The 27,775-nt window shown below is 48.7% G+C and overlaps 1 protein-coding gene across 1 annotated transcript in view; it reads right to left on the reverse strand.

Annotated features, from left to right (window-relative positions):
• The window catches only part of LOC125132719 (zinc finger protein 160-like), a 60,999-nt gene extending 49,254 nt beyond the window's left edge, over positions 1-11,745 (reverse strand). The window contains exons 1-3 of the mRNA XM_047790366.1: positions 11,626-11,745; positions 5,507-5,573; positions 1,520-1,646 (exon numbers count right to left, since the gene is read on the reverse strand). Of these exons, the coding sequence (XP_047646322.1) occupies positions 1,520-1,646; positions 5,507-5,521 (142 nt within the window). The 5' untranslated portion in view covers positions 5,522-5,573; positions 11,626-11,745. The remainder of the gene's footprint in view (positions 1-1,519; positions 1,647-5,506; positions 5,574-11,625) is intronic.
• Between the last annotated feature and the right edge of the window lie 16,030 nt (positions 11,746-27,775).

Below are 27,775 nucleotides of genomic sequence, written 5' to 3' on the forward strand. Positions count from 1 at the left end.
ACTTAGCCCCCATCTGTATTAACTGAAAACCAGGAGAGATCAAGGGGAGAGAGGACTCCTTGAAAGCCACCTTGGTCCCCCCCCTCAAGCCACGGCACCAAAACACTGGGAGGGGCCAGATGGTGGAGGGTTGTAGGTCATGACAAAGCCTTTGCTTGGCTCTGAATCAGTGGGGGCATCACCGTGGAGCCGGAGTTTCAACTTTCACATATTTGAATAACAGAGTGACAAGTGTGAGTGTGTGGAAGGGATTTCTTTTGAGAATCCTTAAGACACAAAGTTTAATTTTTCCATAGTTGCTCCTCTGAGGATAATTTCCCAAATGACATTTAATGGCGTTTACTCTGTGCCCATCTGAGCTCCTATCTCTGTTCACATCTCTATAGATTCCCATGGGTCTGGATTTTTCTCTGTTTTCACTTTACCTTTCAAAGTCCAGGGCTCTTTCCCTTGTTCTAAAATGTACATAATATTCAACTTATGAGAGACTTCAATTTATAAAGAAAAACAGAATATGACATGCTATGCTGTTCTAGAAAACATGGCCAGCTCTTTGTTGAGCTAAGAAGAAAGAAAATCATAGCTGGGTCTAGAAACATATTACAAAAATGAGTCAACCAATTGCCTCCTGAATGCCTAGATAGGTATACAGACATCTAGCCCTCTTCCAGAAGAGTCAAAAGCACAAGGGTAAAACCACAGAAGGAGATACTTCTAAAAATTAGGCATAAGGAGCTTCCATCATGGTTTAGCAGTTAACAAACTCAACTAGTATCCATGAGAATGCGGGTTCAGTCTCTGGCCTCGCTTGGTGGGTTAAGGATCCGGCGTTGCCATGAGCTGTGGTTGGTATAGGTTGCAGATGCGGCTCCGAGTTGTTGTGGCTGTGGTGTGGGCCAGTGACTACAGCTTTGACTGGACCCCTAGCCTGGGAACCTCCATATGCCGCAGGTGTGGTCCTAAAAAGACACATGCACACACGCAAGAATTAGGCATAAGGCCTCCTGACTACTACAACCACAACTAATTAATCATGAATGCAGGACTTTGGATGCCAGAAGTTACAGTGTCATGAGCACATTAAGAATCCTTTCAGAGTTCCCATCGTGGCAAAGCAGAAACGAATCTGACTAGGAACCATGAGGTTGCGGGTTCGATCCCTGGCCTCGATCAGTGGGTTAAGGATCGAGCATTGCCATGAGCTGTGGTATAGGTCGCAGACATGGCTTGTATCCCCTGTTGCTGTGGCTCTGGTGTAGGCTAGTGGCTATAGCTCCAATTAGACCCCTAGTCTGGAACCTCCACATGCTTCTGGTGTGGCCCTAAAAAGATAAAAAAGGCAAAAAAAAAAGAAAGAAAAAAGAATTCTTTCATTGCGAAATGAAACCCACACATTCAATTAATCTCAAGTGTAGGGAAAGGAAGTTCTCACAAGCATGCTAGGGGCTCCTGAAAAACAAGAGAAAATGCAAAGACAGACAAAAGTAGTTATGGACTCCCGGAGAGAAGCGATGCTCACCCAGGGAGAGCAGATTCCCGTAGGTCTCCAGAATCACATCCCAGTACAAGGCCCTCTGAGCGGGGTCCAGGCAGGCCCATTCCTCCTGGGAGAACTCGATGGCCACGTCCTCGAAGGTAAACAGTCCCTGAAAGGAAAGCACCTTTCACCAGGTGGACAAGGAGAGAGTTCCTAGTTTGACACAAAATTATAGAAGCAGGGACGTAATGACTGACTTGGCTGGAGTGAATGTTCTGATTGATCCATGCAAGATACTTTTGAGCAAATTACTTTTCTCTTATTTACATTTTTTTTTGTCTTTTTGCCTTTTCTAGGGCCACAACCGCGGCATATGGAGGTTCCCAGGCTAGGGGTCGAATTGGAGCTGTAGCCACCGGCCTACGCCACAGCCACAGCAACGCGGGATCCAGTCCAAGCCGCGTCTGCAACCTATACCACAGCTCACGGCAACGCCGGATCCTTAACCCACTGAGCAAGGCCAGGGACCGAACCTACAACTTCATGGTTCCTAGTCAGATTTGTTAACCACTGAGCCATGATGGGAACTCCTAAAAATTTTTTTTACTGAGCTGAAGCTCATGTCACATACAGTTAGCTATTTTAAGGTACCATTCAGTGGCATTTATTACCTTCACAAGTTGCACAACCCACCTCCCTCTGGTTCGAAAACATTTTCCCCATCACTGAAGGAAACTCACTCACTAGGCCGTCACCTCCCGCGCGCCCTTGTCCTCGGTCCTGCACACCGTCAATGCTGTCATTACGCATTTCCCTACTTGGCAAATTTTCCTATCAGTGGAATGGTACGAAACCTGAGCTTTTCTGTGTGGCTTCTTTTACTCAGAATAGTGTTTCTTGGAGTTCTCGCTGCAGAGGTTGGGGCTGCTGCTGTGGCATGGATTCGATCCCTGGCCTGGGAACTTCCACATACTTCGGGTACGGCCAAAAAAAAAAAAAAAAAGGTAGTTTGTATCAGCACTACATTCCTTTTTCAGGACTGAATACTATTCAATTCTGTAGCTATATCACACTTACTTATTTACTCTTTCATCGCTGGCCACTTGTCAGCACTTCTTGCCTAATATCAGTAGTGCTGCTGCTGGGATTTTCGAGTACAAGTATATGCGTGAGTACCAGTTTTCAATTCTTGTGGGGATACACCTAGACAGGAATTAGAGCCACACACTTTAACTTTTTAGGGGTCTGCCACACTGTTTTCCACAGCAGCACATTATTTTATCAGCAATGTGGCAGGATTCTCATCTCTCCACATTTTTACTGACACTTTCTATTTTGCATTTTATTATAACCACTCTAGGAGGTGTGAAATATCTCATGGTGGTTTTACTTATTACTATTTTTTCTTTTTTGGCTGCCCCATGGCATACGGAGCTCCCGGGCCAGGGATGGGATCTGAGCCTCAGCTGTGTCCTACACCACAGCTGTGGCAAGGCTGGATCCTTTATAACCCACTGTGCCAGGCCAGGGACTCTGAACCTGCGCCTGAGCTGCTGCAGTCAAACTCTTTTAACCTACTGTGCCATAGTGGGAACTCCTCCTGCTTTTTTTTTTTTTTTTTTACTTTTTAAAAGGGCCGCACCCGAGGCATATGGAGGTCCCCAGGCTAGGGATCTAATCGGAGATACAGCTGTCAGCTTATGCTACAGCCATAGTAACGCCAGATCCGAGCTGCCTCTGCCACCTACACCACAGCTCAGAGCAACGCTGGATCCTTAACTCACTGAGTGAGGCCAGGGATCGAACCCACAACCTCATGGTTCCTAGTCAGATTTCCTTCTTCTGAGCCACAATAGGAACGCCTCTTATTTCTTCAAATATTCTTTTTGCCCTCTCGCCTTTCCTTCTGGTACTCCTATTATGTGCATATCTGTGTTCTTGAGAGTGTCTCAAAGGTTTCTTAGTCTCTCTTCATTCTTCTTTTTTCTACCTCTCTTTTGCTCAGAATGAATAATTCCAATGAGCATATGTTTAAGTTCACCGACTCTATTCTGTCGATCTGTGGTTGAAACCATGTAATGAAATTTCAATTCTGTCATGGTACTTTTTGGCCCTACGATTTCCATTTCTTCTCTTTTCTATAATTTCTCTCTCTTTACTCATATTTTTTATTTGTTGAAACACTGTTCCATTTGCCCTTAGTTCTTTGTCCATGGTTTCCCGCAGCTTAGCATGCTTATGAGAGTTGATTTAAAATCTTTACTTTGTGCTTGCAGTGTCTGTTTTTCCTTGGAAACATCATCATTAACACAGTCATCATATACAAGTTGCCCAACCTAGAGAAAACCTTAGACATCTGTACAGAAGCTGGCGTGCTTAAAAGCAGCCACTGTGGCATTTTTTACAGTAATGAAAAATGTGAAAAACCCTTGTGTCTCAAGAAAATGTTCCAATGAGGATCAAAAAAACAAAATAATCTCTCTGTTTACTAATGTGAAAATAAATCCAATATATATGGCATGTAAATATTTAAATTTGCAGAACACAGTCTAACAAAACAGTTACTGAAAAATATTTTCTAAAACCACATTACCACATACAAATGCATTTTTACAAGCTCTGTCCTGAGAACAGCTGTTCTTGATGGCGATAATAAGTGATGGTGGAAGATGTGACGAGAAGGGGAGAGTGTACGTCTTAGTCTTTACACTGCATCACTGTGTGTTGAACCACAAATACATATACATGAAAAAAACATTAAAAAACAAAGCGGGGGGGGGGGGGAGTTCCTGTTGTGGTGCAGCAGAAACGAATCTGACCAGGAACCATTAGGTTGTGGGTTTGATCCCTGGTCTTGCTCAGTGGGTTAAGGATCTGGCATCGCTGTGGCTGTGGTGTAGGCCGGCAGCTGTAGCTCCAAGTAGACCCCTAGTCTGGGAATCTCCATATGCCGTGGGTGCGGCCCTAGAAGGACAAAAAAGACAAAACAAACAAATAAAAACCATATATACATGAGATGTTTCATATAAAGAAACATAATGCTGAACAACAATAAGGAGAATCGGAATGTGGCTCCAGGCTCTCAGATGACATCAAAGTTATGCTCCTATGCCTTGGCTAAGTTAAAACCATTTTAATCTAAAACAGATGGAGCTCCTGCTGTGGCTCAGTAGGTTAAGAACCCGACAGAGTGTCTTTGAAGATGCAGGTTCGATCCCTGGCCTTGCTCAGGGGGTTAAGAAACCCGTGTTGCTGTGGCGGTGGTGTAGGTCGGCAGCTGCAGTTCCCACTCAACCCCTAGCCGGAGCACTTCCACGCGGCCACAGGCGTGGCAGTAAAGAAAAAAGAAAACAAACAAACAAAACCATCTGCTGCATGAATATCTGGGTCTTTGTGAGAAGGAGGTGGTATGAATAATTTAAGGGAATGCTTCCTGTTAGACAACTAAGTTGATGCTACTTTTAAACACTAATTATGTCATAAAACACCCTCTCCACACCTTATTTCTATTTCAGAACTTCCCATTTCATTCTTAAGTACTGGTATTTTGGAGTCAGAAACATCCTGATTCACTCAACTTCAAATGCATTTATAAAATCTCACAAAGCAAGTTTCTCCGTGTCGGTCTTCCTTCCCAGACCTCCTCGGGAGTTCGTGAACCCTAACACATCCTTACACACGCAGTCGCTTAGATCCTGGCTTATACGGAGCTCAGAGGGCATCCAGGAGGGTGCTCTAAAGCATCCTTCCTGGCCAACCGCACTGACACCACAGAGCCTACGCTCCATCTCCAACCCAGGCCTGGGTATAAAACCCTTCACAGGATGAGCACCTAAAGGGGCCCTCCTCCCAAGTTCCACGCCACTGGTCACAGTGAGGAGTAATCTGCAGGGAGAAAAGAGGAGATGAGGGAAGGCCTTGTGTGCTAGGAAATATTTGAGACAGGGAACTTCAGAGACTGAGAAGTTCAACAAGTCCAAAGCGTATTTTAGGGAGGAGAGAACAGTCAGCGGAGAACAGGACCTTTACCTGGGCATGCGCCATTCCTTCCTCGTTCTTCCCTCTTCCTCTGAGCTCCTTCTCAGAGAAGGTGATTCTGTGTGACAAAAAACGTGTTCTTTAATGCTTGAATCAACATACATCCCTCCCCTGCCTCAAGCAGACACACAGGGGAGACTGAGGATGGGGGAACGAAGGCTCACAGTGACAGGAGGGATGCAGAGACAGTAAGCCCCTATAGGGAGACCAATACGTGAGTTTTTCACCTATTTCTCCAGGAAGCTCTCCCCTCCTGCTGAAACCCACGCTCTGCTTCACCTGCACTGATCTTTGTTCACTTTACATTCAACCAAAGGAACCTGCCTTGTCCGAGCTCTTGGCTCTGCCCCAGGCAGCCAGCATCCACTGACTGGTTGATGCAGCATAGGATGCTTATCCCATCGCACCACTTAGAGCAACGCTGGAGGGCCGGCCCAGCCTCAGGGCTCCCTGCTGAAGCTCTACTGAAGAGGCTAGTCTGCCCTTGGAGGCACTGCGGAACCATGAGGCGGGTTTAACACCAAGAGATGACACCATTAAACTTAAGATTTACCCTAAAACCTATAATTATACTTATTCAATTAGTGGCACAGTAACCATCCTTCCGTGGAACAATGTATCATCTTCAAACCCCCATCCATTCCTCTTACCTACAACTAATAATTAAATCATCAGATGACAGACTCTACCTTCTAGGCAGCTTGTAAATTCAGCCTTTCCTTTCAATGATGCTTTCTCCCCCACGTAACACTTGATAAAAACATTACTGAATACTTAATAATCATGTTGTACAACTAGAGATGGAATAAAATTCGTTGAGTAATTAAAAAAATAATTAATAGTCAATTAATTATTAAGAAATAAAAAACATTTGCCTGTGTTTCAATGTCTTTTTGGAAACAGGTTGTGGACACTGACTCAGCACGGTGTAACTGCAGAAGGAGAAGCGTGCATCAGATGGTGGATGCCACTGTGCTCACAAAAATATTACTTTCACGGTGATATCATTCTATTATGAATATCATTTTATTAATTTCCTATTAGATTACTGGTGCTAAAATTTGTCTATATGCCAGATGGTACAAATTGGCTCCCAACACATCCAGTGGTGCAACTTGCAGCATTATTTAAGAGTGGATTTTAGAGTTCCCGTTGTGGCGCAGTGGTTAATGAATCCGACTAGGAACCATGAGGTTGCGGGTTCGGTCCCTGGCCTTGCTCAGTGGGTTAAGGATCCGGCGTTGCCATGAGCTGTGGTATAGGTTGCAGACGCGGCTTGGATCTCTCGTTGCTGTGGCTCTGGCGTAGGCCAGTGGCTACAGCTCCGATTCGACTCCTAGTCTGGGAACCTCCAAATGCCATATGCCGCGGGAGCGGCCCAAGAAATGGCAAAAAGACCAAAAAAAAAAAAAGAAAGAAAGAAAAAAAAAACAGTGGATTTTACACCTGCCGCGGAACTGGAACTAGGTCATTAAGTACATGGATACAGAGTTTCTGCTGTGGCTCAGTGGGTTAAAAATCTGACACAGTGTCCGTAAGGATGCAGGCTATGATACCTGGCCATGCTCAGTGGGTTATAATAAGGATCTGGCATTGCCACAAGATGCGGTGCAGGTCACAGATGTCACTTGGATCTGGCATGGCTGAGGTGTGTGCTGGCAGCTTACAGCTCCAATTCAACTCCTAGCCTGGGGACTTCCATATGCTGCAGGTATGGCCCTAAAAAGAAAAGAAAAAAAAAAAAAAGAAAAAGAAATACATGGATATAATACCTAAGGAACTAGGGAAGTCAAAGTTTGTCAGTGTTGACAAGGCATTTTCTATCTTCAAAACACAGTCTTCTTGGAGTTCCATGAGAACCCGGGTTCGAGCCCTGGCCTTGCTCAGTGGGTTAGGATTCCGCATTGCCATGAGCTGTGGTGTAGGTTGCAGATGCAGCTCGGACCTTGAGTTGCTGTGGTGTAGGTTGGCAGCTACAGCTCCGATTGGACCCCTAGCCTGGGAACCTCCATATGCTGCAGGTGCAGCCCTAAAAACATAAAAAGGCAAAAAAAAAAAAGTAGCCTTCTGAGCCTCCTCAATGGAATGAGAATGGCAACTTTCTTGCACGTGACTTCATCACCTACCACTCATATTCTGGCTGACGCTGGACACACACAGAAACACATCCAAAACATGTTTTCACAAAACATGGTTTAACCTTTTCTTCATAACCTCTGCCTTCGGTAAAACCTACTTTGTATTTTTTAATATATTTTACACACATATTTTTTTATGACAAACATTAAAAACAAATACGTATTGTGGTTTCCGCATTCAGTTATGATGATCTGTGAAGACCATAATTCAACAATGATTCGAAGTTGCCTCAGGTCCTTTGGCTCTGTTCTGCTCTCTCATATAAGCATTTTTCTTTGCCAAAGGTTCTTCCTAAAATTTAGTCTGAAGTCCAAAATAAAATATTCCACTTTAGAAATGGAGGACCAACCACCTGTTTCCATGTTGTTGATACTGGATGTTGCATTTATACCAATGAATTCTAAATCACATCAGTTCCCCCCCTTTGTTGCAATACAGTTGCCACACAATGTTATGTTAATTTTCAGTGATTTAACATTTGCACACATTATGAAATGACCTTTTTTTTTTTTTTTTGCTTTTTAGGGCCACATCCACGGCATATGGAAGTTCCCAGATGAGGGGCTGAGTTGGAGCTATAGTTGTCGGCCACAGCCAAGCCACACCAGATTTGAGCCTCGTCTGAGACCTACACTGCAACTCATGGTAACACTTTCTTTTTTAAAAATTTTTACATTTTTGTCTTCTTAGGGCCACACCCATGGCATATGGAGGTTCCCAGGCTAGGGGTCCAATCGGCGCTATAGCTGCCAGCCTACACCACGGCCACAGCAACGCCAGATTCGAGCCACGCCTGCCCAACCCACTGATCGAGGCCAGGGATTGAACCGCAACCTCATGGTTCCTAGTTGGATTTGTTTCCGCTGAGCCACAACGGGAACTCTTATTTTTATTATTTTTATTTTATTTTATTTTTAAACACTGATCCTTTAACTCACCAAGCAAGGCCAGGGATGAAACCTGAATCCTCACGGATACTAGTCAGATTCTTAAACTGCTGAGCCACAATGGGAACAGCAAATCTATAAAAAAAAGATTTACTCCACGATATAGAGAAAGACAAACTGAGAGAAAGGTAGGCCTCTATCTTTGAGCCCTTGCCTTTTTTTTTTTGTCTTTTCTAGGTCTGCACCCATGGCATATGGAGGTTCCCAGGATAGGGGTCTAATTGGAACTGTAGCCACCAGCCACCAGCCACAGCCACAACAACGCAGGATCTGAGGTGCATCTGTGACCTACACCACAGCTCACGGCAACACCGGATCCTTAACCCACCGAGTGAGGCCAGGGATCGAACCGGCAACCTCATGGTTCCCAGTCAGATTCACTAACCACTGAGCCGCAACGGGAACTCCGAGCCCTTGCCTTTTAAAAAAGTTTTTCATAATTGTTGGAGAACTGGAGTACATTTTCTTTTTTCTTAAATGGCTACACCCTTGGAAGTTCCTCAGCCAGGGGCTGAAACTGAATCCTTTTACCCACTGTGCCAGGTCAAGGATTGAAACTGCACCTCCGCAGCAATGTGAGCTGCTGCAGTGGGATTCTTATGACACCATGCCATAGCAGGAACTCCTGAGGTACATTTCAATTCTAATTATAACTGGGTACCCATCTCAGAAAACTGCCAAATGCAAACGTAAAACCAATTCTGAAAATCAGGTGTCTTTCTCAGACTCAGAAAACCTGGTTTACTTTAACTTCATGTTACAGGTGGGGAGTGAGCCTCACAGGGGAAGCAATTTTACCAATTTACCTGGAAGAAGTCTGAGTTGAGTGAGCAGAACTGGGTTTAAGGGCTGGTCTGGATAGCTTAAAGCAGAAAGGGTTTGTCCTAATTCCTGATTACCTTTCATATTCCTGAGCAAGAGAACCTTCTTTTTCATGATTTAATCAAACATTTACTTCCTCTTTTCCAGAAAACATGATAATCAAAATATATGAAATTATAAATAGTTACTACTCCAGAAAAGCATGAAAGGGGACCGTCTATGGAGATGAACTCCAAACAATCTCTTCATCATGAGCATGTGGGCTCTGCTGGAACTGTTTCTCATCAATGTGAGAGATGCTGGGACCTGGGATTCTGTACGGATTGCAATGCTTGCACCAGTACAAATGTCTCCTAAGCAACAGAATCCAAAGAAATGATAAGGGGCTAAAAATAACTACAAACATGCACAGTTGTGGCAAATTAGGAACAGTAAGATAAAAAAGGCCAAAACCCAACTGCCCCTTCTGAAGTGTGGGAGCAAAAGCAGGGTTCTACACGTGATCCCTGCACACAGCAGCACCAAGGGTGTGCAGAGATCACTTAAGCCACACCTCCTGTCCAACCCACAGATCCTCGACCCTCATCCTATATAAGGGGCCAGCTCCCCCTCAGGGAGTGAGCAAGGGCACCAGTTTCTCGCTCACTCCGTGCAGTAGTTAAAGAGTTTCAATAAAGCCTTGCCTCAATGCCTCATCTGGCCTGTTACCAATCTCTATCGATTAAAGAGTTCAAGAACCCCGGTCAGTAACAAATCCAGCCCATCCTTCCACATCTGCACAGAAAGGACAAAGGGGATGTGAGGGGAAAGTCTACTTAGTTGGACACTTCAGCTCAGGCTTAATGATGTAGCAGATCACTTCAGGGAGGAAAGAAGCTACTGAATATCAAACTGCTTAAACTAGATTTTTAACCAACATCCTTACCACACGCATAGTGAAATACTGTAATTTGCCAGATACCAAAAAAGTTTCAAGATAGGACACAGTAAAAAGCATATAAGCTTTGTACTCTGCACAATAAAATCTGGAGGGAAAATGATCTGGAAATTAGAAAAAAAAATCCAATAGGTTCTGAGATTAGTTAAAACAAGTGTGAGGATACATCAAATTCAGAAAAGGATGGCATGAGCCACAGTGGAAACAGAACAGTACCGCTAAAAAGCCATTTTTATTTATTTATTTATTGTTTTTTATTTTATTTTTTGTCTTTTTCCCACGCCAGAGCCACAGCAAGGCGGAATCGGAGCCGCATCTGCGACCTTCACCATAGCTCATGGCAACGTCGGATCCTTAACCCACTGAGCGAGGCCAGGGATCGAACCCGCAACCTCATGGTTCCTAGTGGGATTCGTTAACTACTGTGCCACGACGGGAACTCCAATAATAGCCATTTTCAAAAAGCACTATGTGCTGAAAAAAATTCTCCCCTCATTTTTTGAAAGCTAAGAGGAGAACCTGGAGTTGACTGAGCAAAGTTTCTGCCCTTGGGATGAATCGGGGTTGCAAATGGAGTTACCCTCTTATGATAGAAATAGAAAATGCAGATACCTCCATCGCCAGGTTTTGCCACTCTCCTTTCCTCCGCATAATTTAAATGTCAACAATTTTATATAAATTAGGTTAGAGAGACACAAGCTAGTACTTCACAACTTAACATTCCATATCCAACCTACTCCATATTCATCTGGGTTTGGGGCCTCTGCTTTCTCCACCGTATGCTTTGTTTTCTATAAAAGTGTCCTGTTTCTTTCTTCTCCTTTTGTCCACTTCTGTGCTTTCCCCCTCTTTTCTACCCATCATTTTTTTTTTTCCTGTCTATCCCTCCTCCCACAGATTGGCCTGTTTCAATACCTGTCTTTCTCTCCAGGATTTCTGATCCTTCGCTAAGAGCACGTATTTCTGCCTCTGTATCCAACCCCCTCTGCTCTCCCAGGAGGGAGGTGAAGGGTGCACACACCTATTGCTTCACCCGAAGAGGCTGGGCTTGGGGACCGGGAGCCAGAGCAGGAAAACAGGCTGCAGGAGGTCGGTATCTCTAAAGTCTGAAGGTAGAAAGCTGGGGAGCCGGCCTCAGAGCGATTTTAACCGGACCCGGACCCTGAGGCCCGGGACCTGAACCCAGTCTTCGCGCGACGCCGCGAGAGACCGAAGGGGCGGACTCAGAGCGCGAGCCACGAGCGCGTTCAGGGACTGCAACTTACCCGGAGACCCCGGACACCCGGGCGTGGAGCAGCGGAGCCTGAGGACCGCATAACGCAGTTAGCTACGAACTAACAACCCGAGATACTCGCTGCTCTGAGGGCGCCCGTTGTTCCCAGGGATTCACTTCCGGGTCTGCGGGACCTGCGCATGCGCAGTGGGGCTGCGCGGGGCCATTGGGGGGCGCCTCGAAGCGTCGCGTCTCAGATGTTCGGGTGGAGGCGGCGTTGCTGTTAGGGAGCCCCCTGCGCCCGCAGGGATCTGGCCCTCGAGCCTGCTCTCCGTCTGTGAAAAATCGCTTTCCGTTCCTCTTCCTTCGCCACGGGCGTTGCTTCTCTGCTTTGGATCCTTGGCCTGTGTCTGGTGTCGTTTGGAGCCGGGCCAGGTGCAGAAATAGAGCCCCGCGGGCCGCTTACATTGAAAGAGGAGAATTGATAATGATTGACACGGATCCTTTGGGCAGCGAGGAGGCGGGAGCGCTGGGACCTCGGGGGGGAGGGGGTTTATGGGCGTGGTTGAATCCTGGAACTTCTGAGACCCCAGGCGGTTACAGCACAGTTAACTGAAAGCCTAAGTTTCAGAGTAGGTGATGGAAACCGAGTGTGACAGGGAATGCAAAGTTGGGCCTGTGCAGAACGTGCATTTTTTAATTTATGTATGTCTTTATTTTCTTTTTTGGCAGGCCCATGGCATGTGGAATTCCTAGGTCAGGCATCAGGGCCAGGGCTCAGCTACCAGCTGAAGGCCAGATTATATAGTCCAATGTGCCCGCCAGAGATGGCACCTGCGCCCTGGCGCTGTAGAGACAACAAAGATTGCTTTGTGCTACAGTGACAAGTCCGGAATGTGCACTTTTATCCTCACTTCCCTCCAGAGTGTCGTTTAAACTTCTGTTCACCATTCACTGGGAGGCATCAAAAATCACGAAGGTGATTTTTTTCAACTCCAAACCTGTTATTGTCTGAGGGACTTTGTTGGGGGCCTATGACGAAGGTGGTGGCTACAGTCTGGAGCATGAGAAATAAACTTTAGGAAGGAATGAAACCATATATTCATTTTTTACCATAAAGATTTTTCTTTCCTTTGACTTTATATTGCATTTGTAGGATGCAGTTAAACAATTACATGCATCTGACACACTTACAGGATGTGTAGAATAAGACTATTCTGATAGAAATGTTCATTTCCCAACTATCACCCACTAATGGTGTTACTGTCACTAGTTTTGCTGCTTATTAACTTCTTCTATACTTTGGCATATTTCTGATTATTTTTTTCTTTTGGCTGTCTTGTGGTATATTGAGTTCCTGGACCAGGGATTAGATCCCAGCCACAGTTTCCATCTAAGTCACAGCTGCAGCAAGGCCAGATCCCTTAACCCACTGTGCTGGGCTGGGGATGGAACCTCTGTCCTGGTGCTGCAGAGATGCCGCTAATCCCGTTGCACCACAGTGAAAATTTCCTGAATTTTTAACTTCATTGATTGATCGGTTGTGGGTAAACCTATTTCCTTTGTCCCAGGTTCCTGGTGCCAAACTTCATACCCCCCTCAAATTTCCACTAATTGAATCACTTTGCTGTACACCTGCCACTTACAAACATTGTAAATCAACTATGTTTCAATTAAAAAACAAAAAACAAAAAACCTTGGAATTTCCTGGGTGATACAAGTGTCTTCATTACACTAAGGAGGCAACTCTTCCGTTCTGTTCCTCTTCCTTCGCCACAGGCGTTGCTTTTCTGCTTTGAATCCTTGGCCTGTGTCTGCAGCAGCTTGAGTCCCTGCCACAGCTTATGTTCAATCCCTGTCCAGGAGCTTTGACATGCTATGGGTGTGGCCACCTCCCCCACCCCCCACAGCTTTGTGGGTTCCTTACAAAGCTTTGGAACGGGAGCCTGGACAGCAGAAAGAAAAAACAGATGATCAGAAGTTTGGAATAGTCAGCTGCACAGTGTCTGGAGATGGGAGGGAGGCTGGGGATTTGGCTTATTCATATGGCCAGTGATTTAGGCCATCATGCCTGGTAAAAAAAAAAATAAAACCCTGATTAACACTCTGGACAGAGGAGCTTGAGGGCGCTTCCTGGTGGAGCACTGAACCTACTGTGCTGGGAACCGTCCCAGACCTTGCTCTGTGTATCCCTTCATCTGGTTTTATAATAAAATGATGTCAAAGACAAAACGACTTAGTAACTAGTTTGATATCCCTTATTTAGGGAAAACAAGCCATGGATGGGCTGGGGGAGTACAGTACCTCAAAAAGGGGTGAATCCCTCTTCCTGAGGGATTTTGGGCATGAGCACCTTGCCTAGAGCTTTAGAAGGGGCAATGCAGAGACAGGACATGATTGCTGAAGAGGTGGAGGTTTTCGCTTCTGTTTTGTCTCGAAAGATCCATGAGCTCATGTTTTCTCTAGTAAGGTAAATTAGGTAAAGTTGAATCGGAGGATTGTGAGGGGTGTATGCTAGGGTTCCTGTGACAGGTATTTCCTGTAAGTGCAGGCCAGTTAGGGTACCACTGTCTGAAACTGCCAGTGCTAATGGCTTGCATGAGTTGGCTCACAATAAGAGGTCCTGATAAGGAACCCAGTTCTTCAATGGAAAACTAACTGGGAGAATTCAGGAGGGTCCAAAGGAGGGAGGAGACCCCAGCCCATAAGAGGTCCTGCCAACCTCAGAAACACTCAGGCTGGAATCCATCTTGGCTGAGAGATGCACCTGCCAGCAGGAAGGGCCCTGAGTCTGACCTAGTTCGGGCTTGAGCCAGATGATTGGCTAGAGGACTTCTCACGTGGCAAAGTGTGTTAAGGACCCAGCATTACCTGCAGCAGCTTGAGTCCCTGCCGGGGCTTGTGTTCAATCCCTGTCCAGGAGCTTTGACATGCTATGGGTGTGGCCACCCTCCCCCCCCAAAAAAAAACCCCAAATGATTGGCCAGAGACACCCCAGAGAGACCGCCTACATAAAAGCTGAGCCTGCAAGCCATGTGGCAGAGCAGTTCTCCTGGGTTCCCTTCCCAATTAGAGTCTTTGGTTTTTCCCCTTGCTTATCTCAACCTACCTGTGTTTACCAAGTATTATGGCATGGAATGCATTTGAAAGGTCCAGCATCTTCCTCATAGATGTATTTAGCCATTCTCATCAAGATTCAGAAAGCGTATTAACCATTACAATTGCTTGATTCCTAGATATCTTTGTAATTTATGTTGGACAAGGAGAAATTTAGGTACCTTGAAAAAACAAATTAATTTTTACTATTTGACTTTGAAAATTATTTTGAATACCTTTCTTTCTTTCTTTCTTTCTTTCTTTCTTTCTTTCTTTCTTTCTTTCTTTCTTTCTTTCTTTCTTTCTTTCTTTCTTTCTTTCTTTTTGGTCATTTTAGGGCTGCCCCTGTGGCATGTGGAGATTCCCAGGCTAGGGGTCAAATTGGAGCTATAGCTGCCAACCTACACCACAGCCATAGCAACGCCAGATCCGAGCTGCCTCTGAGACCTACACCACAGCTCCTGGCAATGCCCGATCCTTAACCCACTGAGTGAGGCCACGGATCGAACCCGCCACCTCATGGTTCCTAGTCAGATTCGTTTCTGCTGCGCCACGACTGGAACTCCGAATATGTTTCTTTTAACCAGTTAATTAAAAAAATTTCGGAGTTCCCGTGGTGGCGCAGTGGTTAACGAATCCGACTAGGAACCATGAGGTTGCGGGTTCGGTCCCTGCCCTTGCTCAGTGGGTTAATGATCCGGCGTTGCCGTGAACTGTGTTGTAGGTTGCAGATGCGGCTCGGATCCCGCGTTGCTGTGGCTCTGGCGTAGGCCAGTGGCTACAGCTCCGATTTGACCCCTAGTCTGGGAACCTCCATATGCCGCGGGAGCAGCCCAAGAAATAGCAAAAAGACAACAAAAAAATTTTAACTAATTTACTTGACGATTTTTTTTGGCTGCAACCAGTGCACAAAGAATTTCCTAGACCAGGGATTGAATTGTGCCAGAGCAGCAACCAGAGCCATGGCAGCCACAGTGCTGGATCTCAACCCTCTGAGCCACCAGGAACTCACTATTTTACCTTTTTTTATTAGCCTCTCTGCCCCCATATAGAAGTTCCGAGGCCAGGGATCGAATTCAAGTAGACGCTGTGAGCTACCCCACAGCTTCAGAGACAGCGCAGAATCCTTAAGCCACTGGAGCACAAGAGAACTCTGACAGTGTGTTTAGAATACTGAGTTTTTCTGCTCAAGAACACAGTGTGGTCTGTTTTATTTTATCCTCTTGCAATTGCATCCCCAATTTCCAAGGGTGACTTGTCACGTCTCCCTTTTGTACACATCTGGGTACTTGTTTTGCGTAAGTTGAAGCCATGTGATGGGTGCACAGCGGTTTGTCATCTGTAATCACTGACCTGGCCTCACTCACGGGAAGGGCAATCTGCCACCCTCATGTACAAGAGCTGTTAGGTGTAGGGAAGCCAAGTTTGGGGCTGAAGTAGAAGTGAAAAGAAAACAGCCTCCTCACCCCCACCCACAGGAAAGTACATCCAGATGGGCAAGAAGGGAATTATGTCAAAGGTACCACACATGAAATCATTGGTATTTATTTCACTTCTAAGTGATACGGAAATAAAAAGGCAAAGGATAAAAGAGATTCTCCAAATTTCACTTTATTAGTCTTTCATCAAAATTATCTACATCAACATGCTGAGAGAGTCCATGATCCCAGGGTAACATGTAAATCACAAACTGTATGTAATGAAATTTATCAATATGCAAAACACCAATGACAATATCTATATTAACACGCTCTAGTAAAATACCACACACTGAAATCTATAAATGAGACGAAAATTTAAAAGGAGGTCCATAAGGTGAGCCACCCGAAGAATACATACACACGGTCAAAAAGCATTGCATGGATTTGACTTGGGTTTTCTACCAAGTCAATAAAAAGCCAATCAAAGCGACACGATGACGTCATCATAAATTCATCCAACCGAAGAAGAGAAACCTTTTTCCACACTGACCGTCCTTCTGGGTGTGTGGACAGCCTTCCTCCCAGGACTGGGGGTGAAGGAGGGAAGACCCACAGCCTTTGCGTCAGGAAAAGGGGGAGGGAGTAACCTGTGGACTCGGCTCCACTTGAAAATACGCAAATACACAGGAAGTGCCCCCGGAAGGTTGTTCTCACGATAAAATAAAGCTGAGCTTTGCTCACTCTACAATAACGCCGCTGTAGAACCAGCACCTCGGTGGTAGCCGTCCCGCGAGGTGGGGGCCAGAGACTGGATGCACCCAGGTGACTTTGCCAAGATACTCCAAGTGCATACATTGCCCAACAGGAATGACAAACGTTGTAAACTTCGTCCTCGGGGAAACCCAGATCTCACCATTCTGAGTAAAGCTTTTAAGCGCCTTTGCGAGGTCCGCCCCGGGGTCTCACGTTCCCGATGAACGCGCTGGGGAGAATCGGCGCTGCCCCTGGTCTGGGAGAATCTGAGAAGCAGCGGGGCTTGGCTCTCGCGCTCAGAGCTGAGCTCTCTGCCGAATAAGGCTGGGTCCCCTTGGGGCAGATCAAGCGCAGTCTGATTCACTGACAGGCTGTCTAGGGCCGAGGTGGACTGTCCTTGCAGCCCTGAGCTTCCCCTCCATCCTTAGCTGGACCCTGGGGCTCTGGCAGTGGGGTTGGGACGAGCCAGCTGTCAGCGGGGAAGACATAGGCCGCCTGGTTGGCCATGGTGTAGAAGGTGTGCACGGCCGCGAACAGGGGCCCCCGGAGCTGGGCCAGCTGCTCCCGGGTCGGGGGCGAATGTCCCTGCTGGTGGTACACCTGCAGCATGTTCTGACAAATGGCCTCGGACATGGTGCGCAGGGAGGTCACGAGGTGTTTGCGAAGTGGAGGGAGCTGGTTTCCTGGGGACCTGGATCTGGGCCGCTTGCCGCCCCCAGGGCGCCTCTCCGGGGACCTCCTGGGGCTGGCGTCCCGGGTCTTTTCACTCTCGCTGCTGTGGCCCTCGGCAAGGACCTTCTCTCTCTCCTTCTCCAAAGACACACTGCACTCATCTGGAGAGGCCCCTGCGGACAGAGCACGTGCGTGAGAGCCCTGCCACAGCCAGGGCATGGACGCCCCGCTCCCAGGATCTCACCCTGTGCCATCCGATAAGCCCCACCTACCTCCTGTTCCCGCCCCGCCCCCTCAACCTTATTAGATGGAGGCGATGCCAGCCCCATCCTGGGCCCTCCCGTCCGTCCTCCCTGGATTCCGGAGTCTCCACATGGCTTCAGCCATTGGCAGCCCTCCGGGTGCCCACGCACTGGGAAGGTTACCTGCCTTTTCTTTGTGCACCTGGGGACCCCAAACAAGATCCTACCTGTTCCATCGCAGGTGCGGTCCCTGGACTTGCTCTTCCTCTTCCAGGACCTCTCTGGACTGGAGCAGCAGTCTGAACCTGTGGAGAAAGGGGGAGTTTGAGGAAGTGGCTGCCACAGGCAGCCTGGAAGCCCCGTCTCTCCCGGGGCTCTCTTTGGAGCCCAGATGGCAACCAAAGCGCCTTTCGGAACTGCACATCCTAGAGTCTGGGATGGGCTGGGCCTGGCTGCCCAGGCTCACCCAGTTCCCTGCGCAGGGGGACCGTGGGCAAGCCTGCCCCTGCTCCCCAGAGAATGAAATCTTACCTGACGATTCAAGGCAGCTGGTTGCTCCTTCTGGCTCAGGGTCCTTGGAATTGTCCTCGTGGTCGGTCTTGGGCGCCGACTCTGGAGAGAAAGAGGGAGTGAGATGACTGGCCGCCCTCGAGGCACACAGAGGGCTCTAGTCCACTCCTAACTCGCATTTGAGGGCAATTGCGTCACCCGAGGCCAGTGGGCCACGTCCAGTGTGAACTGGCGCCACAGGCTGGGGGGGGAGGGGTCATTACTACTGTGATCAAAGGGCCCGCAGGGCTGAGTGATCGCCCTTATCACCGATCCCGACTTAAAGCCCAAACAAGACACAAAGAAAAGGTGTCCCTGCTTCCACCCCTCCTCCCAGCATCCAGACAAAGAGCCCAGGTCCCTACCTGGTGTTTGGGCCTGGCTCTGCCTTAACGGGGAAGAGACTGTGTGGTCTTTGTCGGGGGAGAGTGTCTCTTCCACCTCGGAGCCCCTTTCCTCACCAGAGGTCGGCTGGGTGGGGGGCTGGTCCGTGGGCTGTTGGATGGAGGGGCTGTGGGGCTGGAGGTCTTCAGCTCCCGCTTCCATCTCGGAGCCCAAAGGAGAGGCCCTCTCTCAGACAGGTCCTGAGTCAGAAGTGTCCATGGGAGGGGAGGAACTGGCCTTTTCTAAGAGGCTGAGGGGGCGTGCCTTTCTCTGATTGGCTGATTGGATTGCATCCTCCCGCACCTTCCCGTCAGGGATCCCAGCCTGAGCTGGCGTGAGCTGAGGGCTGGGTCTGATGGGATTAGAGGAGGGGACCCCCCCCCCCGGGAAAAGCCAGCGAATCTGTGTTTCCCTTGAAGAGTCCTTCCAGATGACCAGTGTTCTCCCCGTTTGGATCATGCCTTCCAAGTTCTTTGGGTGGGGGTTGGTGGGGGTTGGGTGGGAAATAGAGCCGATACACTTTCATGGCAGTCGTTAGGGGTATGTATTTATCGAATAGAGAAGTTGGGAGCTCTGAAATCCGTTCTAAGAAGAATTTATTTATTTAGTTAGGCCTTATCGGTGGCATGTGGAGGTTCTTGGGCTGGGGATGGCACGGGCACCCCAGCTGCCAGCCAGAGCCCCAGTAGTGCCAATGCTGGATCCTCAACTTACTGAGCCACCAGGGCATACCCAGCATGCACTTATTTAAGGGTATAAAAGACAATAAGAGACTCCTGGGGTTTTAACATGAAATTATATCAGAAGTAAAAGAACTATCATTTGATACCGAGTTCATAGTCACATGCTCCCCAGTGACTCCCACATGACTTCTGGTTTTCCCAGTGCCTTTCAGTTTGCATGTCTGGGATTAGAGCCACCTTCGACCACACAGGCACGCGTTCCTGTACAGTCACACACAGATATACACGCACACGTCAGAAACAGCATGCTTGCACATGCAGGCACAGCAAGGACACGGCATCTCTCAGCGCATTGCAGTGCTCCCTCAGAAGAATGGGCCAGGGCATCTGTCCCCAGGGCTCTTCCTCGGTTCAAACCTCAGAGAGGCGTGCGTGTCAGATTTCCCCAGTGCCAACACCTCTCTCCCAGCACTGTGGGTTCCCTGGTCTAGCTCCTTGGGGTTCAGCTGAGGTCTGCTGTCCAGCCGCTTTCAGAGATGCTCCTGCCATCCCCAGACGAGAGACCTCCCACCTTGAGGAGGTGTCGCGTGTGTGTGTGTGTGTGTGTGTGTGTGTGTGTGTGTGAGTGAAGGGACAGTAAATATCCAATTAAGCGTTTGATCCAATCGGGGTCGTGTTGATTGGATCCCACGTGATGAGATGATGAGGTTAGCAGGATGGAAGTTCCCAGGGGTCCCTCTGAGACTATATAAAGCCCAGCAGGAGAAGGAATCTTCAGTCAGCCTGGTAACCCCTCGGTCTACGGTCTACCGGCCTCTTACCTCCAGTCTCCAGATATCGGAGCGGCTCTGGACAGACAAGCACCACACAGGTTGGTTTTCATTACTGCTTAGGGCTTCCGTGTATCATCAAAGACCGCAGACAGTGGGAAATACCGACAGAGGGCCTTTTGTAGGCGTTTGTAGGGGTGGAGGCCTGTCCTAATTAGTTATTTAATAGAAGGTCTTAGCCCAGAGCCTGATTTGCAAAGTATTTCCAAAGCGTTCATTTGATATGAGGGTCAGCATTTCCAAAGAGTGGCCCCCAGCCCCTGATGTGTGTGGGGTGGTAGGTGAACCTTGCGGAGCCCTGCTGTCTTTGACCAAAGGGCTTTTAAAAACTGTAGGTGATTTATTCATTCACCGTTTATCCTGGTGTGTTCACGAGATCTTGTTTGGAGCTGGTCGAAATTCAGGACCCCAACCCTAACCCTGTAAGAAAACCAGAGCAGCCCCTCAGGTGTGAAGCTGCCAGTGCCATGTGGAGGCCAGAGCTATTCTCCCTTAATGTGTGGCCGGGAAAGGCTTCCTCACTGCTTGATTTGGGTCACTTCAAATCTGAAGAGGAGGAGTTCCCGTCATGGCGCAGTGGTTAACAAATCCGACTAGGAACCATGAGGTTGCGGGTTTGGTCCCTGGCCTTGCTCAGTGGGTTAAGGATCCGTTGCCATGGGCTGTGCTGTAGGTTGCAGATGTGGCTCGGATCCCCCATTGTTGTGGCTCTAGCGTAGGCTGGTGGATACAGCTCCAATTCAACCCCTCGCCTAGGAACCTCCATATGCCCTGGGAGCAGCCCTAGAAAAGATAAAAAGACAAAAAAAAAAAATCTGAAGAGGAAAACATCCTTTATTCTTGACCTTCAAATATAGCAGCCCCAAGGTCAGATCCAGCCTGCCCTGACCCTTGCTTTCCTGTTTCTAGGGCAAGATAGCTTCTCTTTTTCTTAATAGAATCCATTCTGATATATTTTTATTTCCCTTTTTTGGGGGGTGGGGGGGTTTGCTCATGGCCTTTGGGATTTCCTGGGCAGGGATTAACCCCTCAGCACAGCAGTGAGCTGAGCCACAGCAATGACAGTGCTGCATCCTTAACTTGTTGAACCACCAGGGGACTCCCAATCGTATTTACTCTTTATGATGGCCTGTCAACTAAGATATTTTCCTGTTACATTCTGTTGGAATTCCCAATAGGTCCTACGGAATTTTTAGTTAACCAATTCCACCTTTTCTTTTTCTTTTCTTTTTTTTTTCCTGTCTCCAGTTTCTTAATGAACACTTTGGAGAAATTTTGCTTGTTTTTAAGGTGTCCACTTAGAAAAGGAATTTCTCCAGAACCCAGGTTTTATCCTGCTTCTAAGTTAGGACAGGTTCAAATACAATGTGTGAAGCAGGAGACAGGAAAAATCATAAATTTCTCTACGGCAAGAGCATCAAGCTAAGTCAGAATCGAAACACAGGGAGTTCCTCTGGTGGCCTCGCAGGTCAAGGCTTCCAAGTTGTGACTGCTGTGGCATGGCTTGGATCCCTGGCCAGGGAACTTCCTTATGCCATGGCTGTGGCAAAAAAAGAATTGAAAGACACATAATATACCTCCCCCTGTCCCCCCTGTGCAGGGGGCGGGTCTTTCCCAGGGTGCAGTGTGGGTCCACTTTACAGGGGAAGCAGACCCCTGCGGGACAGGAGGATATAACCAAAGTTGAGAAAAATGGTCCCTGTCTTCAGAGAGCAGCGTCGTAATTTTTAAGAGTAATACTTCTCTTCCGCCTTGCTCTTGGGGTGGGTAGACCTCAAGGTTCCCTCTGTCCATGCATCCCTGACCAAATTATCTCGGATGAGATGTCAGTAGAATGTTCACCTGTCGATAGGATGCACAATCCATTGTCTTGAAAATGCATAAAACTGCATCACCAACTCCTTTCTCAGAGCTTCTGAGAGTCTGTCTACTGGCTTACAACCCTCAGTTTGGCTTGAATAAATTCTCCTTTTTTGAAATTTCCTTTGGGTGTATTGGGTTTAGCATATGGTGTAGTCGGTGCTGTGGCTTGGGTTCGATTCCTGGCCGGGGATCTTCTACATGTCATGGGCAAGGCAAAAAAAAAAAAAAATTCTTTTTTTTTCCCTCTTGGCTTGATTGTTCATTGAATTTTCATGGACATAGTGGAGAAACTTTAAAAAAGTGAATCCCATTATTCTTCATTAATTGGCACTCTGTTCCTAGTAGAAGAATGCAGTAATTTGCATAAAAGGTGGCAGTTAAGAAGGTGGGCAGAAGAGGGGTGGGGCTTGAGCATCCTGTGTGTGGGGGATTCCCGGGATGTCCCCAACTCAATGGTTTCATCTTCTCTTCACAGAGAAAGCGAACCCCTGGGACAGGACCGGCCTGATGGATCCCCGCACGCTGTCCATTGAACAGGGCAAAGAGTTCTTAAGGCAGGTCGGGATTCCGCAACGTGATGTGAGTATGGGGGATGTGAGGTTGGGCAGGGAGACGTGGAGGAATGAAGTGGACCCCTTTGCCCTCCCCCAGGCTGCTGCTAAGGCAGGTTCTCCCAGGGGTGACAACAATGAGAAAGAAAAAGGAAAAAGGCCCTGGGAGGTTTCTTTCTCTCTGTGATCACAGGACTTCTTCCTGTGGGCACAAGAGTGGTGCTATCGTGATTCTTTTTTGTCTCCATCAGATTGACTTGATGACGGAGAAGTGGGTAGTGGATGCCTCTGTGGAGGTCCTGCTGCGGTTTCCCCTGCGGCCCGGGGAGGATCCAACGGCCCGCTGTGTCCCTCAGAAGAAATGTCCGCCTTCAGCCCACAAGCCTCGCAGCGCTTCACAGAGACCTGGAGGGCAAGATGGGAGGTCAGTCCAAGGTCACGCAGTGGGAGTTCCCGCTGTGGTGCGGTGGACTAAGAGCCTGCCTGCAGCAGCTCAGGTCAGGGTGGAGGTGAGGGTTGGATCCCCGGCCTGGTGCAGTGGGTAAAGGATCTGCTGATGTAGCAGGTGCAGCCTAGGTCCCCAGCAAGAGCTCTCATTCCATCCCTGGCCCGGGAACCTTCATATGCAGAGGGTGGGGCCATAAAAAAAGAACAGAACAGAACGTTAGGCAGGGAAATGGGGTAGAGGCTGCAGGCCTTCCAACCGGGCACAGGGGTGGGCTGTAGATTTCTGCCTGAAATGCATCTGCAGACTTTTGACTTGAGTGTCCCTCAGCCCAACACAGGCTTTAGTTGGTGAGTTGCCTGGTGTGAATTTGCATGAACATGTGGGCTTACACTGGTGTCCTCAGATTCCTCATGTCTATGGCTTTGTGCTAAACCTCTGCTGAACACTGGCAGGTGGTTATGCGGTCATGGCTGCAATTTCACAGATGCTCGTTAGCTGAAGTAGCAAATCTTTGCAAAGTCTTGTCAGAAGAACTGGTGGGTTTTCCAAGAAGTTCTTCTGTGAACATTGTGTATATTCTGGAAATGTGTGGGAAAAACATCCTCAGGTATTGATTGCCTGTGATTTGGCTTTAATAAATTTGGTAGATGATTAAGTGTTGGAGGGGGTGCCTGGCCCAAAACCCCAAACGTGGGTCCAAGGGACACTGCCAGTCTCAGGGAGCATCAGTACGATGCCCCTGGCCATAGCCAAGTCTCCATGTACAAGGTTGCAAATCGAATTTCACCCTGTGTTCATCCAGGGGTCTCTTCTCAGGCAGCGTCCTATTCTGGGAGGAAGGACTGATGGGGAAAGATGACACATTTCACCGACTGGGACATGGGTTCCTGAGGGGACCAAGTCATAGTGGGTGTGACCTAGAGGGCAGCGAGCCCCTTCCTCACCCACTCGGGGAAGTAGAGGTACAATGGGCTTCTGTCTCTGGGTCCACACACGCTGTTGTCTTTCTTTTTCTTGTGACCAGACAACCCAACAGTCAGTTCCCAAAGAAGCGTGACCAGAAGCCCAAGGACATGAGGCGGATCAAAGACCACCCCCCTCACTGTCTGCCCCAAAGGCCCCCTGTGGCTGCGCAGGTGCAGATGCTACAGAGGGGACCAGGGGGGCAGAGGACCCTCCCCTCCAAAGAGAAGGAGGCCCAGGTACGTGGCAGCTGGGCTATTTCAAGAACCGGGGTGTCTGCAGGGATCCCAGGGAGTGGTCGTTACCATGGAAAGGCCTGTCTGCTGACTCAGGTGTAATTACTTATCCAAGGCTGGCCTGGTGTGCAGTATCCTCACCTGGCTGATGGGCCCAGCAGACCTTGGAGGAGCCGTCTTGCTCCCTGTTTCGTGTCAAGGCCAGCTTGGCGTCTGTCCCTTGCACAAATACAGTTCATGTTCATCCCCTCGGACACACTACATTCTTTTCTCCTTGGTCTCTCTCTAAAATGGTCTATGGAAAACACCATCGTATCTTTTCTAAAAAAATTTGTATTATAGTTGATTTGCAGAACTCTGTCCGTTTCTGCTGTACCGCAAAGTGACCCAGTTACGCACATATGTACACAGTTATGCATATGTCTCTTCTCACCTTATCCTCCATTGTGTCCCATCACAAGTGACTGGATAGAGTTTCCTGTGCTCTGCAGCAGGACCTCCTTGCTTATCCGCTCCAAATGCAACAGGAACACCGTAGCGTCTTGAATGTCCTGGCAGCTGTGGTCGTGTCCTCTCGTGCAAACCAATATCCAGCCTCAAAAATCTGCTCTTCAGAAGCATATGTGGATGGAGGGCTGAATCACTTTGCTGTAGAGCAGAAATTAACACGACCTTGTAGGTCAATCAACTATACTTCATTAAGCCTAATTTTAAAAAATTGGCGCTTGGAAGTTCCCTGCTCAGTGGGTTAAGGATCTGGCATTGCCATAGCTGTGGCATCAGTTGCAACAGTGGCACGGGTTGGATCCCTGGCCTGGGAACTTCCACATGCCATGGGCGTGGCACAAGAAACACACAAAACAAAAAACCTGCCCTTAGGCAGTTGGCCCTGAAACAATGCAGAGACGAGGGGCCACAAACCCCAGACAGTTGGAGAATCGTGTATGACTGTGGAGTCAGCCCTCTGGGCTTTGGACCCAGGGTCCCCCACCCAGGGATTCAAGGGACTTTGCCTGGGGCAGGACAGGGATGGTCTGTGTTTATGAAAACCATCTGAGCATAAGTGGCCCTGCTCAGGCCCTACCCAGGTTGTTCTGGGGTGGATTGTGGAGAGTCGCCAGTGATTTCTGCTGATCCACTGACCACCTACCTCCTCTGCCCACAGGTGAAGTGCAGGAACTGTGGCGCCTTTGGGCATGTGGCCATGAGCAAGTGGTGCCCGGTGAAGTGCTGGAGCCGAGCCTCTGCTCCCCCGCTGTTGGGCTCCAAGGAGAAGGAGAATCTGGAACCCAGAAACCCCCTGGCCCTACAGACTCTGGGGCCCTTTAGCAAGACTGACAGGAAGAAGGAACCAGGACCAAGGTGAGGCATGGCAGGGTCAGAATGATTTGGGGGCAGTGGGACCGAGGGAGCTGGCCTTGTCCCCTGCACGCTTCCTCTACCGACATCCCAGGTGCAGGCAGGGCTCCTTCTAGTCCTGAGAATCACGAGGGGGGCAGGGCCAGGAACGACCTTGGGAGGAGGCCCATGGCAGGTAGAGGGGGCCCCCCAGGTCTCCAGGAGAGTATTTCATGATGAAAGCCCGTTAAGGCCATGGGGGCGGGGAGAGCTCGCGGGCTGTGGGGGCTGCCTTTGGAGCAAAGGAGGGGCTTCCCTTTGCAAAGGGCACAGGCCCTTGGATGCCTGGCTCCTCCCCTGGACTGGGCTCCAGGAGGGGTCTTGGTTCCTGGTCCCCGGTGAGGGCAGGACGGTGGGGACATGCAGCCACTTACCTTGAACTGTTCTGCAGGCAGGAGGAGCGGGAGGGAAATCCTCTGCCACAGCCCTTTCCCAAGAGACCCCAAGAGAAGAAGCACAGACCGTGGCATGAGCCCGAGGAATCGTGTGCCTTTCTGAGGGTAAGCCTTCCGCCGGGTCCTCTGCTCTGTTCCTCTTCCGCATGCCCAGTCTGCTGCCCTTCTCTGCCCCTCTGTGTGCAGGCTGGTGTTCAACCCAGGCTGGCCTCTGGAAGTCCTGGTTTATGTCTCTCTTTGTCATAGTCCAGTTTCTTGATTTAGACTTTCCCACCTGTGGTTTTTTTTTTTTTTTTTTTTTTTGCAAGTAGGCCAGCAAATGCTCGTGGAGGCATTTCAGGGCATGCCTGAAGGGTTTTTTCAGTTGCCCTGTCTGACTTTAGGTCAAGCCAAGAGGCCTTTGCCCTTGTAAACACTCCCAACTGCCCTCAACAGTGTACTTGCTGTTGGCATTCTCCACATGGCATGGGCCAATGATTTTACCCTTGACCTTGACCATAGACGCTATGAGGCACGTTTTCACTGTCACATCTGACGGGGAGAAAACTCGGATTGGTATTGTCACATTTTCCCTTGACCACCTCGGAGGTCAGTATCTCTGCCAGGGTCTAGAGACCACTTGCCTGTCTTTTTCTGGGAAAGTTAACATTGCACGTGTTTTCTATCTCCCTTGGTCGACCGTCTTCCTCCTGATGCAGAAAACGATCCTGGTGTGTATTTGTCACGTTCCCCCTGTGATATCTCCCTGCCGGTTGTCCTCAGACCTAAGCGGCTTATGATTTCCTGTTTTCCATGATGAGATGGTGGAAATGGTCAGTCCTGTCCTGCACACAGGCTGATGATTCTGAGTCCTGCCGTGTCTCAACGAGCTTCTTCCTCCCGTAGCAACCCACGCGGCCGATGCCTGTCGGGACGTCCAGGAAGAGATCTGCCCCCGGCCCCGTTCTCACGGGACAGACAATGGCCAAGAAACCGAATAGGACAGGATCCTGCCCTATGTAGTCTCTCAAGACAGCACCGGGACCCACCTTGCCAGGCGGAGAGGGCTGTGTTCCTGAGATGGGACGAGGGGTGCCAGAGCTCCGAATCTCAACGGCCCCCCCTTCCCTCCTCTCAAGACATCTGCCTGTTGGTGGGAGTCCCCATCCCAGCGGAGCCTGAGACCCAGGTTCTGCAGTCCCAGGAAGTGTCGTCTCTAAGACTTCCTGGGCTCCTCTTCCCCTTTGTGACTGTGTGGAACCCCCTCCTCCGCCCCCCATGGAGAGGTGCCCTGGCCTCCCGTCTCAGCTGATTGGGATGCGACTGAACGACTGAGGATTGGAAGGACTTGGAAGGACGGAGGAGCAGGTGTGTCCAGGGAATCAGCACTTGCCCACGTGGTACCGACGGCAAAGCCGGAACTCCACATAATATTGAGGACCGAGGGACAGACGCCGCCTTCAAATTTTGGGCCTTTATGTTGTGTTTCCAGTGGAAGCTTGTGAACTGGTTCTAGAGCGTCCTTTATAAGTTAGGTATGTAGGAAACCGAATCAAAGCAAAGAACATGTGTTATATTCTAATGTCGATAGAAAACTATGAAATTCGTCTGTGTGGATAAGCGACTGAAATTTGGGTAACCGAGCCAGAGACTTATTCATGATTCCGGAAACTCTCTGTACCTTTTAACCGATGCCCTTTCCCGAGGGTAGAATTTTTGAGTGTGAGGAAGTTTTGGTG

The sequence above is a fragment of the Phacochoerus africanus genome, chromosome 8 (genome assembly GCF_016906955.1).
Source record: "Phacochoerus africanus isolate WHEZ1 chromosome 8, ROS_Pafr_v1, whole genome shotgun sequence".
In the NCBI taxonomy this organism is placed as follows: Eukaryota; Metazoa; Chordata; class Mammalia; order Artiodactyla; family Suidae; genus Phacochoerus; species Phacochoerus africanus.